Source organism: Pelodiscus sinensis, chromosome 13 (genome assembly GCF_049634645.1).
Source record: "Pelodiscus sinensis isolate JC-2024 chromosome 13, ASM4963464v1, whole genome shotgun sequence".
NCBI lineage: Eukaryota > Metazoa > Chordata > Testudines > Trionychidae > Pelodiscus > Pelodiscus sinensis.
This window is the reverse complement of record NC_134723.1, coordinates 28,183,630-28,203,512: the sequence shown is the minus strand read 5'-3', so window position 1 is coordinate 28,203,512 and position 19,883 is coordinate 28,183,630. Positions and strand designations below refer to the sequence as shown.

Below are 19,883 nucleotides of genomic sequence, written 5' to 3'. Positions count from 1 at the left end.
AGTCTTAATACGGAATCAATGTTCCTCTTTTGAAGAATACTCTTGAACATGTGAGAGAGTTACAGGATTTTTTGTAATAATTTTATTGGCCTAGAACCTTTCATGACCATTCACTGCCTTACATTTGCATGTATTCTTCCATAAAAAAAAAATCAATATAGCAGATTATCTGCCTCTTTCAAAACTAATTGTTCAAATTGGTAATTGAGGGTTGGGCTTGGTAGAATATTATTTGCTAATTATATAAAAAAAAATCCAGATTTCATTTCAAGACCTGAATTCCACACCATACCACAGATGAGATATTAACTTATTCTGTCTTTAGCAAAGTATATCTATCACAATGTAGTTTTTACTTCTGCCACAAAGTATTTTATTCTGACAGGTATGACAATTTCCTGTGTTAACTTTGGGGTATCAGAGTTAATCTCTTACATGCTAGACTGTGGACTGTGTCCACAGAGGAGGTGTAAATCTGGGTGTGTGTGCAAATGGGCTTTGAGTCAGTTACACCTCAGTTTCTCTCAAAGTTCCTCTCTATATGTAAAAAAAGAAATGAGAGAAGATGAAATGATCCCTCTGGAATGCCACACATGACACACAAGGCACAGTCAGCCCTCAACTCATGGAACCCCATTTAAGGGCAAAACTATTTTAGTGCTACCCTAGTTCACCTCTTTCTGAGTCTCACACATGGGTCAAGGACGCTTCAATTAATTATGTCAGAAGTGGAGCCGTCATGGCTCAAACTGAGCCTCCTCTTCACAAAGCCTTAAGAATGGTGATAGGGACAAATCAGTCTTCATCAGTTTTCTTCTATGGAGGGAGTCAAGGCCAGTGTATGCCAAAACTCATTACAGATTAACCTGTGATTAGCTAATACCAGTGTCAATCAATCTGGATTAGGGATATTAATGGCTAACCAGTTAACTGGTAAGCTTCACCCATAACCAGTGAGGCTTGCCAATTACGATTTACCAGGGGTGGGGGGGAGGGAAGGAGGGCTGGAGCAGACCCCCACCAGCCATGGGCAGGGGACTGCTCCAGCCCTATGGGGCCCACTGCAGGCAGGAGTGCTCCAGCCTGGCTGGAGCAGCCCGTGACTGCACCAAGATCAGCCCCAGCACACTGCGGGCACGAACACTGCAGCCTGGCCAAAGCAGCCACCAACTTGCCCCCCCACCTTCCTGTTTAATCTTAACCAGTTAAACAACGTTTAACTGGTTAACTAATTAAATGGGATTTTACATCCCTAACCTGTACGGAATATTTAAACTGGGGAATCCCGCACTTTGTTGTGTCTGTACACAAGCGGATTGCATACACCAGGCAATCATTGCATTCCTCCATTTCCATCCGACCGGTCTCCCTGTGTTAATGGCTACCATTAAACTGATCTTCAATCTATTGATATAGGTGGATAGGTGGTAGATCAGATGGTACTAGCTAAATGGCATGGGTTCCACGTGCCCCCCATTTCCTCCTCCTGGTTTCCTGGCTGTCTCCTAAACCAATGTTTCTTCCCACTGATGCATTACACATTCTCTGAAATTCTGGAATTATGGTGTTCAAAAGTTATGTTACATCCAAAGAGAAAAATGTCAACAAGTTTAAGCCTTACAAGATCTGCCAAATGTAAATTTCAACTACAAGCCTGTCAATTACAGTTCCTCATATTTTTACATTCCCTATCCCAAGTAAATCTTTTATAGCTGCTAAAAATATTCATGTACAATAAAAGGGAGTTGTAAAAAGCAGTACAGGGGAAAACTTATGCTGGACAATACTGTGTTATTGCCTGAATTCTATAACTTAAGTATTCAAACAGTATATATTTAACCCACCTTCATACCAATGATCCTGAAAATTCACTCACTCAGACAAAAGATTACTACAGACTATAAAAGCATGGCCAAGGAGACTGAAATGAAAAGCTTGGGCTTTTTAAAAGGCCAGACGCTGCTGCCCTGAAAGTTAATGGGAGTTTTCCCATTGACTTAATAGAACACAACTGAGCCTTAAATTATAAAGTGATATTTTTTGTCTGGTTAGTAATTTAGCATTCAATTTCTGCACAAACTGTTAAATGTATAGTTCATATTTTCAGGAGATTATACTTAAATTAACTGAAATGTTTCCTTATCTCAAAGCACAAAATCTGAGCACTAAAATGTGGATACTTGTTAAGCAGCTATAAATATTGGCTTACAGATTATCCTAAATTGTAAAATATAGATATAATATCCATGAACTTTCATTCCATAATTCCACCCGTTTTGAAACTCCTCACAGGTTTCATCCACTTTCCAAAAAGCAAAATTCTAAAGGGTCTCCCCCGAATGTCAGAAATGCATCCCTACAACACACGAGTTTTGTGAAGCTGTGTGCAACAGTTCTTGGCAACCTACATGTTTTCAAAATGTATTTTCACACATTTGTACACTTTCACAAGCCTGGTAAGAGTTTGTGGATGAGAAAACAAGTCAGTGCTTCAGTAATGAGAGAACACAGAGGGGTTTGACCTAACTAATGAGGCAGCAGGGAAAGCAAAGATCTCCACAGACAAAGCACAGCTGCTGCTCTTTGCAGTCAAGAATCAGCAGTTTAGTCAAGGGGGAAAAGCCTCTCTTTGTGGAGAAGGGAGCTGAACTGCAGAATGCATCCTTAGCACAGAGGAGAAAGGGAAGTTTACTCAGCTTGCAAACTGTGCAGGAACTTCTGGGGACAAACAACAGGCAGCACCAATTCTTTAACAAAATGTGTACAAATAAAGTGTCCAACACAACAGTTACAACCTATTAGAGGACTGAAAAGAGTTGCATTATTTGAAAAGGGTGTCTCCTCCTTTTCCTATGCTTTATAAAGATGAAATGTACATTTTTTTCACTAGACTTTGCACCAGCATCTCGCCATCTAGGTTGCTGTGACAATGTCTGCAAGCTGCTGCTCTAGAAATAGTAGGAGAATACTTGTTGTCTCCTAAAAGACTGAAGCTATTTTAAAAAATCTTAACATAGCGAGCTTTAAAAAAAGGAAGAAGTCAAACCTTTAAATCCCCAGATATTAACTAATTTAAATTACTTGACTCTTTAAAGTCACTAAATCGAACCAAACTAATCTCAAATCACATTTCTTCTGTTTTTGGCTACTAGTTGAACTGAAAATAAGAAGATGATTTGTGGAGAAAAAGTAATTTCTAAAATTAATTTAGTTATCCACAAAATATACTCAAACCATTTACTCTACCAATGCTGTTTCGTTGAGAAGTTTTTCCCCCTGACTTTAAATAAATTGCAGCCTTCCATGTAAAATGTGTTTCTAACATAGCTTTTCATTACAGATCACTGCAAACACTACTTAGACATCAATTAAACTAGTATTTGAATTGAGGAACGACTTGCAACTTATTAGACTTGGAATTTATTTCACCCTGTGATATTATAGAAGTTTATGACATTAAATGCTGTACATATTTAAAGTCATGCTGTTTATAGAAGTATCTCTTTTTCCCACTAAATCAAAACAGATCCAGGCCAAAGTAAATTTGCTCAACTGAAAACTGAATGAAATATAAGAAAAAGAGTTAATACTGTTCACTTGAGTGAAGTCTGAGTTCCACCCTGATGAAAGAAGCCTGGTTTAAATGTAGTTTCAGACACTGAATTACATGATATGTTAGCAATTACTGTCTGCACAAAGGCCCTTCCCAGTGAAGCTCATACAGCAGTGTCTGTCAGATGGATAAGCTCCCCAAAGCAGTTAGGCGTGCTTATGGTTGTCAAAGTGCTCTTCAACAACTGTTAAAGAGTTACAAGAGTTCTTGTAGAAGTTATTTACATGTAGTACCTCTCAAGCTGTAAGATTAATTAAGGGCCCACTGTCTTGCTATAGTAAAAATAAAGGATTATACCAGCACTATAAGATAACAGATGTGAGTTTAAACTATTGGGCTTTCCCTGTCTGGGTTAACTGAAAAGCATGTTTACAAAATGTATATATAAAGCCTGTGCATACCTCTGCCATATTTCTCAATTTGTCTTCTTAAAGCAGGGGTGGGGAACCAAAGTCCCGGGGGCTGGATGCAGCCCCCAGTTTTCCTGGATCTGGCCTCTGCGGCTGAGGGCTCCCCCAGCATTGGGAAGCCTGTGCTGGTGCTCCAGCCCATCCGCCTTTTCCCCCTGCTGTTCCTTCAAAATCTACTATACTAGGCTCTGGTGTCCAAGGGGAATGTGGGGAGTGTCTTTCTCCTTCTCAGTAGGGAGTTGCATCAGTGAGGGGTTTGTTTGTGGTGGTGTTTTGGTTTGGTTTTTGTTTGTTAGTTTTGGGGAGGTGGGGTTTTTTTTTGCACTTCTTACTTGTGTGTGGCCTCCGACCCAAAAAGGGTCCCCACCCCTGTCTCAAAGGCTAGAATGTAATCAACTAGTCCTTGTGAAGGTGAAATTAATAAATCTATCAAAAAGACTACATTTTTGAAATTTTGAAGTGGAACAGAGTGAAACAAAAAATTCACATACAACCATACAAAAGTTGCAAACTGCATTGTAAAAGTGATGTTTCTAAGAAACAAGATATGACAGGTTTTCTAAATTATACCCCTAAAATATCATTGATGTCTCAAGCACCAGACTTTCAACTGTTGTTTATAAAACAGATCAACAGGATTTTTTTTATTAGTTAAGAATTAGCTCCACCAAAAACTTCCTTTGCCAGCATCAGCAAATATACACCCTCTCGGAAGACTGTTAAAGGTGAAAGAGAAGAGTGCTTTAAAAAAATTAAGAAGTGACCGCCCTGAGTATAATTGAGTCTAAAATGGTTCAATTTAAAAAGATATTTCGAAAAGGGTTGAAAACTTGTACACACATCTGTCATAAAAGTAGCCCAATTTTAAAGTTTATGAACTTAAGAGCCCCGCCAAACAACTTCAGAGATCAGATAGCCCCTGCTGAAACTGGGAATGTGAACTGAACTCCCAATCTATGAAAGGCTCACAATAACTGCTAACGGCCTGTTTGGTAAGGAGAGCAGGGGCAGAAACATGGGAAATTAAGTTTCTGGACTGCTCAGGCTGAATTTATTCAGGCTTCAGACACTTTCTGATACAGTACTTAACATTTTGAGGTCTGCTTGAGCGCCAGAGATGAGTACACAAATTTCACCTTCCAAGAACTCTTTGGCTACCTCATTATGCAGCTCTATAATAGAAACAAACTTTTAAATTCATGGTCTCAACATGGAGAGATTTTAGAAACCGCTTACATCTGTTGGCACTGTATAAAAATCTAACGAAGTTAAGAGCATGTATATTTTAAATCTCATTATTCTGACTGGAGCACAGCCAATTCAATTTCAAAGGCGACAAGGTCCTACTGAACAGTGAGAACATTGTCCTTTGGATCCTGGTCCATTATACCCAGTTTGTGACATTTCCTGTGCATATAACCTCGAGTGCCAGAGAGAAGCAGAATGGATGAGGTGCTTAGACAGAAAAACTTAAAGAGGCCTCTATCCCACCTTCCCCTCTACACAAAGCAGTAAAGTTTAGAGCTCTCAACAGCTTGTGTGGAATTTTGAGAGCCCTTTCTTTATCCTCTTGCAACTCCGGAAAGTTAAGGAAGAACTGTGGATCAAATAAAACAACTCACTAATGCAAATCAAGCTTTTCAATTTACCGTATTTTCCGGCGTATAAGATGACTTTTGATGCTAAAAAACATCCCCCAAAAATCGGGGGTCGTCTTATACGCCGGGTATACAGGCGGCGGGGCAGCCCAGGCGCGCCGGGGCTGTCCCGCTGCCGGGGCGTCCTCAGAGGCTTTGCTCCCGGTGTCCCTGGTCTGCTGGAGACGGTCCCCAGCAGACCAGAGGCACTGGGAGCAAAGCCGAAGCGGCGGCAGGGTGCCGCGCTTCTGAGGCTTTGCTCTGGCAAAGCCTCAGAGGCGCGGGGCCCCGCTGCTGCTGCGGCTTTGCTCCCGGTGCCTCTGGTCTGCTGGGGAGCATCTCCAGCAGACAAGGGACACCGGGAGCAAAGCCGGGGAGGCGGAGGGGCTCTGGGATATAAGACGAAAACCTATCTTTTAACTAAAAAATTAGGGGGTCGTCTTATACACCCAGTAGCCTTATACGCCGGAAAATATGGTATTACTGAATTTGTTCTCCTAGCATACGACCACTACTCTTCAATCTCCACCAGCCCAATCTGTCTTACAATTTTATATTTGGATTTTTAACAACCAAAACCACATCATATTTACACAGATAAGCACAGTTTAGCTGGTACAATCCTGTCTCCCCTACTCTTCACCTCGCATCTAAGTTGAGGGGAAACACCCTACTGTATATCTAAAGAAACATTAAATAGCTGATGCAAACAAGCTGAAAACCCGGCATAAATACACCCACAAGAAACATGCATCTGACGAAGTTGGTCTTTGCCCACGAAAGCTTATGCTCCAACACTTTGGTTAGTCTATAAGGTATCACAGGACTCCTCGCCGCCTCCACAAGAAACAGTGAGTAACTTTCATGCCATTCTGGTGCCAGAGACAAACTAAATCAGTGTCTCAACATACACCAATTCCTTCTGTCTCTTTCAAAAAATCAGTTTGAGACAACTTCCATTTTTGCTACTTTCTTTATAAGTGACTGCATATTAATGTCTTGTACTTTCCAGTCTCTACCCTTAGACAGCGACAAGACAGAACTTCTCTGGCACAATTCTATTACCATTCATACATTGACAGTGTTTTATAAATCAACGAGTCACAAAAAAAATCTGCATTAAAAGCAACTTCCATTCACAAAGGTTTGAGGAAATTTTAAGAACTCCTCTATCATCCAAAGTGGCACAACTAAAGTGAGTTCTGTGAGGAAGAATATGGGTTTATAACATTGATCCAGTTTGGCAACTAACGGGAGATAGTCCCTGTAATGAAGTTTAGTGCTTTAGCCAACTCTAGGGGAAAAATAACTTGGAAAACAGTAATTCCGGTTTCAAAGTCTCCTCTCCACTCTCCAAAATATTAAGTAATGACTGAAGTCAGCTAGATGTCTAAGGGTACGTCTACACTACACGTTTATTTCAGAATAAGCTTATTTTGAAATAGCACGTGTACACTACAGGGAAGCCTCAAAATTAGTCCGACACAGGCTTCCCTAATGTGGACGTGCTACCTCAATTTAGAGCCCCAGGTGGCACTGGGGAGTAATTACTCTGAATGGCCCTGAGGAGGACCTATTTCAAACTAGTAGCAGTGGAGCATCCACATTACTGCTATTCCAAAATAGCTATTTCAGAATAGGTGTTATTCCTCATGGAATGACATTTACAGAAGTTGGAATAAGCCATCCGTTATTTCGAATTTATTCTGAAATATCGGAATTGCTGTGTAGACTCTTGCATTGTTATTTTGGAATTACGTCCATTATTCCAAAATCATGCTGCTGTGTAGATGCACCCTGCCAGAGCCCAGAGGTTAAACTCAGCTGAAATTCTGGCTTTGAATTAAGAAGGTATGCTCCAAGTGTGATGGAAGGAAACTGTAGGAAGAACTTGAAATGCTCTAAAAGCATCATGGGAAAGGACTGGAGTCCCAACTTGCACAGCTCCTCTCAGACAGTACTCTGGAAAGACTGAGTGATCACTGGATGTCCTAAGTTGTCCCTGAACACACACTGAATTGAGAACTACAGCACACCCAGGGATTCCATATGCCCACCCAGCAGCCTTCGCTGCTGCTGGCACCACCCTGTGTGCGCCTAGGAGCATAGGGACCAACTTCCAGATTTCCTGGCTGATGCTCAACCTCCCATTCCATCCCAGGTCTCTTCCCCCAATGCCCCATCTCTTCCCACCTCTGTTGCGTCCTATAAACAACTGGTGCCTCCCCATAATGGGGGGGGGGGTTGATCTAAAGGGCAGGTCACATGTTCTGTCTCCCCCTGCCCTATGTTACCTGTGTGCGCATGGTGGGGCAGATTCTTGATCTTCCTCCAGCGCTTGTGTTCCCCGGCTTGTTTTGTCACCCCCCCCTCACGGGCAGCAGCCAAGGTAAGGAGCAGAAGGGAGCCATTTTCAACAGCCACTCCCAGTTGCTGCTCTGCAGCCCTACCAAGTAGCTGCCTCAGTGAGCCTGGCTGCGGAGGACCTGGCTTGGCTGCTGGGGCCCTGGCCTCTGAGCCTTGGCTGAGAATAAAAGTCACCTTCTCAGCTAAGCACTCTCATGCAGATACTGCACAGGGCTGCAGAGCAGCATCTCAGCTGCTGGTCCCACCCCTTCTACATCTTAACAGCTTGCTCTCTAATTTTGCCTTCTAAAGAAATATATAATATGATGGTGTAATTCAAGCAATAGTTTTTTGAAATGATGGCATGCACACGATTTCATAGTAATAACACAAGCAACTACTGAATAGACTGAATCATATGCAATAAGTAGACTCAGTTGGATAAGTAAAGGTTTCTATGCCTTATCTAAATTTAAATGATTTGTTCTGTTGGTTTATATTACAATCCAAATAAAATAAATTCAAGCTATATAAGGTAAATCTAAAAATTTGTCTTAAAGTAGTCCTACTTATAAAGGTCATATCTAAGAAACATTACTTGGCTCAAATAGATTTTATAAATGTGACGTGGTGCCAAACTCAGTAAAGTCAGCCTTGCACTCAGATCAGCAGGTACGTCCAACAGAGCACATATGCATGTTCCTGATTGTTAGTTCATTGTTAGATTGTTAGACAGGCATACTTTCAATACCAGAATAATAATTTTGTCTGTCATGACCTTCCCATTTCTTAACTGAAGTAGTGATACGTATTTTTTTTTAAAAAGAAGGGTGCTAATCTGACACCTTCACCTGACACTTTAGCATAAGTAGTAAGACCCAATTAATTATGTTTTTGAAACAAAGTAAATGGTTTCCTACTTTGCCAATAGAAGGACTCTGGAAGTGTTCAATGAATTTTTTCTAATGTCTTCCATCTTGTAAAGCAAGCACTGCTACCTCAGACATGCTAACACTCTAGCCTCATTTTCCTTCAATAGTTTAAGTAATGTATTAGCCATTCTGTAAAATCAGTAGCAATTCCTAGCAAGACATTAATAGATATGATAAATTTTGTTACATACATTTAATGATAGAAAGCACTACTTAAAACTGTTGAACAAAGCCAGGTAGCTTCTCTGTCATAATGAGATCTCACATGCAGAAAGCAGTTTAATTTCAAAAGACATTTAAGGTAAGCAACACAAAATAACAAAATTGGAGGAACAAGCAAGAATGAATGTAACACCTGATTATATAAAGTACATTGCTTTCTCTAATTTATGCAGAAAATGTCAACTAGTAACATAACTGACGTGAAACAAAAAACTGGCTTACGGTATATTCTGCAAACCTAAACAAATTTCTACTCAACTCAAAATCAGCTTGCCTATGGAAGACTCACTGTCAGGAACTGTTTAAGTCACAAATGTTAAGGAATGGGGTTTATATATAAAACCCATTCCTTACTATGCTTGCCAACTAACCTGTAGTGCTCCTTCCCTTTATTCAAATGCAGTCATTAAACTGGAAACTCGGACTTCATTCCATGAACTGGCAGGGCCTAGAATATGCTGAGATGATGCACACTGCACTGTGCAGGAAAAAAAATGAGCCTCGTGGCTCAAACTGCAAGAATAACAAAAGTTGATTCTAAATGGAACTCATTTCAACTCTGTAAGATTAAGCTGGAGGCACAGTTACCCTGGCTATCCTTGTTGTTGTGTGTTAATGGATCAGGCTATATTGTGGACTGGTAGAGCCCTGAACTTAGAATGGGGCTTAGGGTGTGGTGAAAGAGAACAAAGATATATAAATCCACGGAGTGTAATACCTGGAAATGGTTGTGTGAAAAAAGGTGGTCCAAAAACTGAAGAGATGTAATGGAAGATATACATTAATCCAGCAGTCACCAACCAGTAGCTCGTGATCTACCAGTAGATCTTGGAGCCTCTGACAGGTGATCCTGACTGGTTTGGCCAGGAAGCAATCAAACACTGGCACTGTAGTTGCCCCTCCACCTACTGTCATGCTGCTCCTGCCCTCTGACTTGGAGCTGCCACTCTTGGAGCCTCCTGTTTGCTGTGCAGGGTGTGGGAGAGAGTAGGGGGTGTGGGCTGATACCAGGGTGCCCCTCCTCCCCCCACTTCTGTACCTATCTCCACACAAAGAGAAGGAGATGGACTGAGCTTGGCAATGCAAATCTTTGTCACTCACACTCTGTGTGTTCCTCTGTCAGTCACTCTCACAAACACACACTGTCCTTCCCTCTCAGTTCCTTATCCAATACATACATGGGGGGTTCTTACTTCTTTTACTGCTTGTGAAGTGGATTATTTTTTATTTTATCCCCACCCTGCACCTCCTGCCCACAACTTGAGTCCCTCTGCACCCAAACTCCTTCCCAGAGCTTGCACCCTGAAACACCTCCTGGACCCCAATCCCCTACCCTGGGCTAAGCCAGGAGCCCCTCCCACACTTCAAACTCCTTGGCTCAAGACCAAAGCCTGCACCCCAACTCCCTACCCCAGGCTGATGACAGTGAGTGAGAATGGGGGAGGAAGGGGAGATGGAGTGAGTGGGTGAGGCCTTGCAGAAGGGGTGGAGCAGAGGCAGGGCTTTAAAGAAGTGGGGGGAGAAAGGTGGGCAAGGGTATTTGGGTTCGAGGTAGATCTTACATTGCACTTAAATTGGAAAAGTGATCTTGTGTTTAAAAAGGTTGGAGACCCCTGCATTAATCTATATACTGACATTAAGATATGAACAAAAGCAAAGTGCTGAAGGGAAAAAAAGCAGAAGATAAATATACATCTTCTTGCAAAATAATTTGAATCCTCTTTCACTGCTATCACCTATTCAAGTGTTTGTAATATGAAAATGCTGCGCTCACACTGAAATGTTTTGTTTCCTTATAGTAGAGTGGGAGAAGAGAACTAACATTTTTCATGCAGGTGGAGGGGAAAATAAGAATATAATGGTTTTCATTATCAATTAAAAAAAACTATTGAGTGATAAAGGCCAATTGTTGCCTTTACTGGTGTTTTAAATACAATCTACGCCTAAAATTAAGTTTTAAGAGGAGATAATTGTATAGCACTTGCCCCTTCCTTGGATTTTGTAGCTAGAGTCTCAGTTTCATCCTTTTATTCTTGTTCTTCCACAGATAGCATAGAGTGTTGAACAGGCCTCCCTCTAGAGTCAGCAGATACTACTGGGATGGTTGTTAGACAACATAAGATACATCTTTTCTCAGAGCAGAAGTGCACTGTGTGCACTCCCAGACCTCTGCTAATATAAGGCACGAAGACTACATTTTGTTCCTAATAGGGACATACAGGTAGTAGCCTACAATGCCAGTCCACTTCAGGTTTGTGGGCTTGCAATATCAACTTTTTTTTAAATGGTTCTCTCTGTCACAATCAATTTTCCTTTTTCTGCCTCTTGTTACTAGTTGCCTCCCCAGGAATATACACAACTTGTGTTAGAAGTCTGAGGAGGAACATCAGTGTGAAACTGATGTAATTATAGTTTTACGCCACTGTTCTCGATATATCAAGAAGAAATTGTTTTGTACTATGTTAGTTTAATCTGCCTTTCAGCTATGGTATGACCAGAGAGGGAAATAAACAATGAATTATAACCAAATGAACAAGTAACTAAAATTTTACTAGAAAATAATTTTAGTTTACTCAGCACCTCAACTGTAAGTCTTCACTGCCAAAACCTAAGTCTTACTGCTGAACATAATACATGAAAAAGTTTTGTCAACCTGTTCTGAAATGATGTAGTAACCTGCTTCGAAGTTCAGTGTATTTTCTTGATGAAGCTGCAAAACACAAGGTAATTTTTCATAATCTGGATAGTTTTATTTTATTGGATTACTCAATTCATACAGTAAGTCTGAAGGATTGCTTTTCCATGGAATAGTTCTTAACTCAGACAATATTAAATATTACAAGGTCTCTGAAAGAGGCTGGATTTATTTTTACCCAGCTAGCCTTTTGCTAGACTCATGTCAATCACTACATTCAAACTTTTACTCAGACTCAGAGGGCAGAAGGGACCACCGTGATCATACAGGCTGACTTCCTGAACATTGCAGGCCACAGAACCTCACCCACCCCTTCTTTCATAAAGTCCTGCCACAATCCAGATCCTTCCCCTCCCCCACATACGTATGTATTTGTAAAGAAAATTGAATTTTACAAAATAGATTTAATTAGAAATGGGTATTCTCAACCCTTCCTCACGACTTGGGAAGATGCATCCAATTAATGGTGAGTCATTCCATATCAGAAATGTCCTGTTTAGATCATACTGGCAATACCACTAATAAACTACACTGCTCAATATGTAGAACAACTATTTTTTCTATCACATTACTACCTTTTTCAGTCCAAAATTGTAAAAGGAGGTTTCCAGACTTGTGGACATGGCTTCCAGGAAGGGTAGGGTGAGAGAAAGCTACTCATTTTGGATTGCCAGATCCACTATACTTACTTTAATTAAAAGAAATCTAATTACTGTGTACAGTGAAGAGCAGAGGAAATCAGAAATCACCTGCAGAACTAATGAAGTCTGATAGCCTAATATGCCAAATGTTACTGACATCTTTATCTCAGCCAAATATAAAAGAAAGCTAATATACACTGATTAGCACTGATATTCTTATTCCGCAAAACCACAGCCAACTGACATGTTAGAAAAGTTAGTAGTCTCTTAGTATGGAACTCCATGTTCTGAAAAAGAAAGTCTAGCTTTAAGTGGGTTTCAATCATCCGATGAGAGTGCTTTTTTCACCTTTAGTCAGAAAAGGTTGTAGATTCTCGGGCTCTACAAAAATCCTTGTCCATCCATAGTTTGGAAATTACTAGACAGGCTTAGAATGAATCAAGAAGGCACCATTTGTAAGAGCTTCCTCTTTCCTAAAACAGCTGAATAAGATTTCTTGAAGGCAACATGTGACCAAGGTCAAGAGGGGCTTTGCCTAGAACTTTGTTCTTTGACTATTTTGATCCAATACCATTCTCAGGTGCAGATGGCCCGTTTTTGTGCTGTTTGCCCTATGGATTAGTTTCCTTCAAAGTATTTTCAATAATTTTTCTTTGCTTTTGGGGATTTTATCTTCCTCAAGAGTGTCATAGTCCACATACTGTTTAACTAATTAGAACATCCTACTTTCAGATCCCATCTGAGGATCTCTTCTCATCTGATTCTCCACATTTCTCTTTGGGAAGTTTCCTTGTATAAAAGGCTGACAGCTACTTCCACAATAATTTTTCTTTTTTTCCTTCCCTCAGTAAAAGAGAGCTTGTCCGGGATATGCACATAACCCACTCAAAGTTTCTATGCTAAACAGAAATTCACCACAATCTCATGCTAACCAATGTAAATCAATACTTTTGGCACATCTGCACCATCAAATTCCAGAAATATACTCAATCCCCGTGGCCATATGTAAAATGTTTCTATCGTATTGAAAACTGATTTAAAAAACCCCACAAGTTTGAGAGATTTCCTATTAAAGATAATGGAGGAATCCAGTAGAACTAGTAAAGATTTTCGAACAAGTAGTAATTAAGTATGTCCACTGTATTATAAAGAGCCCTATTTCACAAAATAGGCTAGCTTTTACTTTTTAAGTTATAAGGTTTCCCTTCATTTGAAAAAATACTGAGCTGTAGTCACATTCTTCGATGCTCAAATTTGATACCATCTTCCCATTAAAACCTCTTTCTGAATATTTTAGTGCAGATTTTCAATATTAGCTGTCCATTTAAATAATGAATTAAAGCTATTTTGATGTTCTTATGTTAGGTGCCACTTTTCATATTTTTGTTACCCTTTCCAACTTCTGAATTTGGGATGTGATAAGTATTTTCCAAGCATCTTCTGCATCTAGGAAGGGTATGGTGTCACACAACTCCTGGACAATGAAAGACTACAAATGACACTGCAGTTAACTTAAATACCCTTCCATGGATTCTCTCAAGATTAGGTAATCTGGCCTCTTCACATCCATTTCCACAGGTTTCCCAATTCTATAGTATTTACAGTATTCCAAGTGCCTCCTCATGTTTTCATCATCTTTCACAGTTTTATTGTTTTACATGAAACTTCATTTCTCTGTTTTGACTTCTTCATCCTAGTCTCCGATGGAGTTTTCTGCACAAGCCTGCAATACTTGACTCAAAACAGCAGAATATAATTTTAGACTTAAAGCTCTTTGGAAGTTTTTCACTGCCTGTACAGTTCCTAGTATGATGGGTCTTTACACTTCTTTAGAATTCTAGGCACAATGTTATACATATACTACTATTAACAACATATAAAGCATGTCTTGTTTTAATGATCATTTTGATTGCAGAGTCTTTTAACAAATCATAGTGAGAGATGTTCCAGATATTATAACTGATACAATGAAGACAGCTAGGTTTTCTCCAAGTTTGAGGCACACAAACAAATGAATAGTTGAGCTGTTAAGTCTGAAGTAGCCTTAGGATTTGACTGGCTTAATCATTCATACAGAGAGTCATGACTGTACTCCATTATGACAACAGCTAATATTAGCAGTGTGGAGTTTAACAAAAGAAGAAGATCCAACACTGGAAGCAAGTCTCCAAACTCAAGTGGTCTAGAAATACCAAGTACATGGAGTAATAGGGGATGGGATGGTAAGCACTGTAGGAGTCCACATTCACCAGAACATATTTTCCATTTTGAAATGGTACAAACTGGTACAGTGAACTGTAATAGAAATTTTAACAGCAATCCCACACACCCTTTGGAGAACCTAAAATCACAAATAATCAGAAGAAACCAAGTACAATGCCTACTTAAAGCTCTAGTGATGTATTTATTTTTTTCACCCTATGAAAAAGGAAAACACACTAAGGTGAATGGTTTGGGGTGTGGGTCAAAAATAAAGGATTATGCTGAGGAAGGACATCACTTACCTCCCTAGTCCAGAAGTTTCCCACTCAAGGGCTGGGGTGTATCTGAAGAGTAACATGTAATGGAAATTTGTAGGATTAAATTAACTGCAGCTGATTGGAAGCACCTGATGGAGAAGAGGTGAGAATACCTGCTGTTTTAGACCTGTGAATATGATAATCCCCAAAACTGGCTTTCTGGTGTTCTGCCCTCAAGTTAACTATTAAGATCAGAAGGTTTTTATCCCCTGGGGAAAAAAACTACTGAGTCAGTTACAGTAAGTTGCTGGAAAATAGTATTTTAGACAAAGAAAGAGTCCAGCTGTGGTTTTAATTAAAGCTATTAATACCACAGTACCAGTGGTTACAGAGCAGAGAAATTTAGATAGTGCCAAAGGAGTTAACAATTTTGGCTAACAAGTTCAGAAACAAAGCAATCACAAAATACAGGTTATTTAGTCTCCTACTGAGATACTCAAATGCAGAAGCTGAAACAATGAAAACCAATTCTTACCTAGTAAGTGTGTACTCCCTGAGTCCTGAATGTAGGTTCATGGCTGAAAAGGTACCTATGCATCCACGCAATCGTTTATCTCGACCAATCTTCCACGTTACAAACAGCGGGCTGTTTCAGAGAAAAAGAAAGGGTATGTCTGACTGCAGAATTCTTACAAGTGTTAAAATATTGGTAGTCAATGTGGTATTTCAATAACCTGGTATTTCAATAACCTAGTGTTTCTCTGTGTGACTGAACAGGGCCTACAAATATGCTGCTTCTGCTTTGGCCATACTATTCAGAAGCCTATTTTATTGTTTCTATTTGTCTGCTCTAGAAAGTCCCATGTCAGATACAAATACTGTACTGAAAACGAGATTACACTCTAGCTACTATACTCAATGGCTAGAGAAGCAATCTCTTGCTTCCTGACATGATGCATTTTGTATTTTCACTTATCTTCAATTAGATTCTCCCGAGAAGGGAAGAAATCTTCCTTCAGACATCTCTCTGCTATAGAAGGGCAGATCTTATGAGACCTCCACAGAACACAGGATAATATCCCATTCATTACTGGTTCTACAGAAAATCCTTGCTCTTAATTGTGACCTGAGCACTAACAGAATCCCCTGTAAAGCAGGCAAAAGGCTTTTAAGGACAGATGCTCTCTAGATTTTAAAATAGAATCCTGTACAAAGCAAATTTTCTCCATGATAGCCAAGTCTCTCTTGGTTAATGGCCTAGCTTCTGAAAGACGATAACCAGTAGTGCAAAGGCCGGAGTACTATCTTCTCTGTAAATCGTCTAATTCAGCAGCCAACACTCATTATCTGAGCTCAACATAAATCTTAATCTGTGCATGTGTAACAAATTTGCTAATTAACTCCTCATCCCCCAAAATACCCTACTCTAAATAGTAAGTTTTTGTAAGGTTGGTCTTAACCCCTATTAGTCCCACATTCACCATTCAGAAATGTCAAGAATGAAAAAAAAAAAAAAAGCCTAATTGTTTTTGTTTTTTTAAGGAAGCCTCATTAGGGGCAACATGGATTACTGACTTCCACCAGCAACACTGAACCACTTTTGTGGTGATCCTTGCATCCTATCATATATCTGTAAAATCCACATGAAGTCAATGGAAGTACTCGGCATGCACAAAGTTAAGCACAAGTGCCTAAGGGGCCAGGTCCTTGGTCTTACATCAATTTGTGAGGATATGTGATTATATTAAATCAACATGTGACAATGTGCTCAACTTCTTAAAAACTAACTTTAGATAATCTGATTAAACAGGCTTCAGATAGTTTACAGATAAAACATACATTAGTTTTGTTAAATAAAGATCAACAGCATTTTTTACTTAATAAAAAAGAATTTGGATCAAAATTTTCCTCTACAGCCAACATTACAGCATTTTGCCAATGCACAAGAGGCAGAAAATTACACTGACTTGGAATTTTCTAGGGGTATAATCATAGCCAAGATGGAAGATAGCAGCCAAATGCAAAGAAAAAGCATAAATGATTTTTTTTAAATTGTATTTTATGACATTGAAGGTACCAAGGCAGGTAGGTAAGAGTGTTTTAATGAAACCTGAATTGGCTCATCTTAAAGTAAAATAATCTGCATGTCAACATCTAAATATTTTTGCAATTCTTTTAGCTGTCCCAAGCTATAGCATTATATTCATATGGCATAGACTGAACACTTCTCAAACTATAGTCTATGGCTTGACATCATCTGGTTGTCCTATATTAAGCACTTGTTCCAACATCCTTGCTTTTAATAAGGGGCCAGGGCTTGAAGAAAGGGTCAGGGAAGCAGAGAATTTGGTCTCATATTGGTAGAATGAACCTAGGGGTAGTTAGTGTTTGGAACAGGGATAAAAACTGTGTGTATTGGGACAGCGGAAGGATGTGGCAGAGGAGGGATATAAGGAATATCATTGGCAAGAGAATAGAAACAACTAAGGCAAGAAGACAGAGAAGCAGGAAGTCCACTGAAATGCACTGCCCTGTGAATAGGGGCAAGTTATGGACTATAGCCATTGGACACACAACCCTATGAATGAGGGAGAGTTACTGACCCTTACCATTGAACTGCACTTCGCTGTGAATAGGGGAGAGTTATTAACTCTAGCGATTGGACTACACTACCCCACAAATAGGGGCAAATTCCCTGACTCTGGCTATTTGACCACCCTGCCCTGCGGACTAGGGAGAGTTTATTGACTTTGGCAGATAGGCCACTCAGGGAAAGAACTGTTGGCATAGCTATAGGCACAGATTGGGGGAAAAAAGCAGAAAATTATACGGGCGCACTCACCCCGCACTGGGCGGGGTCATCCCCATCCGCGTCACAGGAGGTCAGCAAAGATAGGAGTAGGAGGGAAAATAAAAAGAAAAACAAGAGGAGTGCACTGCATTTTCTGGAAAAGCAAACAAAATTACTTATTTGTATTTCACTACTAGGAACGTACAAATACCAGTCCTTCAGACAGACTCTAGACATGTCCTTGTTTCAGTCTTTCCTACAGGCAATTTGTCACATGGATGACTGATTGCAATGGGGTCATAATGAGATGGGGAGATATACACAAGACAGTCTGTATTAAGAAGAGTTGCATACCTATATTCTAGCCCCTGACTGTACAATTGAAGTATAATCTGGCTTCACATTTCAGGAAAAATCTGTTCACAGAAATTCTAGCAAAAGATGTGTACCATATTTGTTATCAAGACTTCAATAGTACTGTAGAAAACCTACTACAGTAAAGCATAGCTCTCTCTCTTTCTACATCTGTCTAGAGCTCAGTTAACAGGCAGGTGGTTCATCCAGTCTAACAATATCCTGAGGAAATAAATCCTTTGAATAAATACATCTAAACCAGCTGCTACTGCCTCATGAATGCTTGGGTAGGCTGCACTGACTTTTTTTTTCCTAATCCAATGTCCTTTGGTCATTTTCCTTCCAAGATTACCACAGCTAGTCCGGTCAAAGTCAACCTGGTTTTGCATTGTTATTTTCTAACAAAAAAACTCAAACAAACCAACAAGGTAGTCACTGCCTTTTAAGAATGGAGCACTGTCTCTCACACAACTAATCTATAAAGTTTAAGAATCAGGAGATTGCAAAGTGAATGTGCCAAGTACTATTTTTTTCTAAAGAAACAGGCAAGATTAATACAGCTTACTTATATCCAGAAACAGTCCAGAATGCTGAAATGGCTGCATGAAAAGAGATCCCAGAAATATTTGTTGTTGCAATCACTGAAAATGAAGCTAAATTATAACCTTGGGGATATACCACCACAAAGTTCATTATGAGCTTTGAAAACCTTCTTACACTCCCCATCCACTTTCCATAGCCAACTCCTTCTTTGTGAGATAGTTACCTCTCCCTTGCCACCTTTCCTCACCAAGCCCTAAAATATTTAAAAAACCTCAAGGTATTTCAATTTTCAAGCCGTCTAAGCAGCAACCATTACTTAGAGGGCCTTTTCCTATGCTATGAAGTTTAGAGTTCATGAGACCATCGAAACATACAAAGTGCCTTTGAAGACACCACCATGGAATTTTAGAATGGTAGATGGCAACAACTGTCCTATTAAATACTGTATTACCAGTTTAGATGGTGACAGCATCTGCCATTAATGTCCCTTCAAATCACATGGCAAACTTTGAAGAGAAAACATGGAATTCCCTAGATAACGCTCTCATCTCTCAGATTATTGGAGCAATTGTTCAAAACTAATTAGTTACAATGTTGTGTGTCTGGGACCATGTTGGATCCTTTTACATCCCCCAAATAATTCAGTCACTGCAAAGCTGAAAGGGCACTGAGACTTTCAGAGCACTAAACAAGGTGATCTGCCACTAGTGAAATCTTTTGCCTCTTTTTATTAGGTTGGCAAGAGTTCACCTTCTACTGATGACAAACTGAGGAGGCAGCTGAAGATATCTCTTACTCTGCAGTTTATTAATTTTGCTTTTTGATGAACTTGAGATAGACAGCTCTTTGCTTTTTTGCTATTTTCTCAGATTTTTAAGGTGGTCTGCCACTGGGGTCAGACCTCCAGTCCAACACAGGACACAGTATTTCCCCCAATTACCACTATACTGAGACCAGTTACTTGCAGAAAGCATGACTTTGTTAAGGAAGGCAACTAGCCTTGATTTGAATATATCAAGGAAATTATTTGGTTTGAGCAGCATCACAATCTTCCCTTGCTCAAACAAGTCAGAATAATATTCTAACTGGAGCACAGCATTTTATATCCCTTTTGTCTTAGGGTAGAGATTCATTAGCTGCATTATGCTAAGTTATACTGTAAGGAATTTAGAATTCAAAGCAGCAAATACAATGATTTACTCAAATACTTTCTGAGTTATCTTTTTTGGCCAAATGGGAG

At 39.8% G+C, this 19,883-nt stretch overlaps 1 protein-coding gene across 8 annotated transcripts in view; it reads right to left on the bottom strand.

Annotated features, from left to right (window-relative positions):
- AMMECR1 (AMMECR nuclear protein 1) overlaps positions 1-19,883 on the bottom strand; it is a 156,783-nt gene that overhangs the window by 38,885 nt on the left and 98,015 nt on the right. For 7 of the 8 annotated variants that reach the window (XR_012906911.1, XR_012906912.1, XM_075940918.1 and 4 more), the window contains one exon: positions 15,491-15,601. The exons of the other annotated variant lie outside the window; for it this stretch is intronic. Coding sequence is in view for 5 of the 7 variants with exons in the window: in XM_075940918.1 (XP_075797033.1) it covers positions 15,491-15,601 (111 nt within the window). In the remaining 2 variants the exon portion in view is untranslated. The remainder of the gene's footprint in view (positions 1-15,490; positions 15,602-19,883) is intronic. 8 annotated transcript variants of the gene reach the window in all.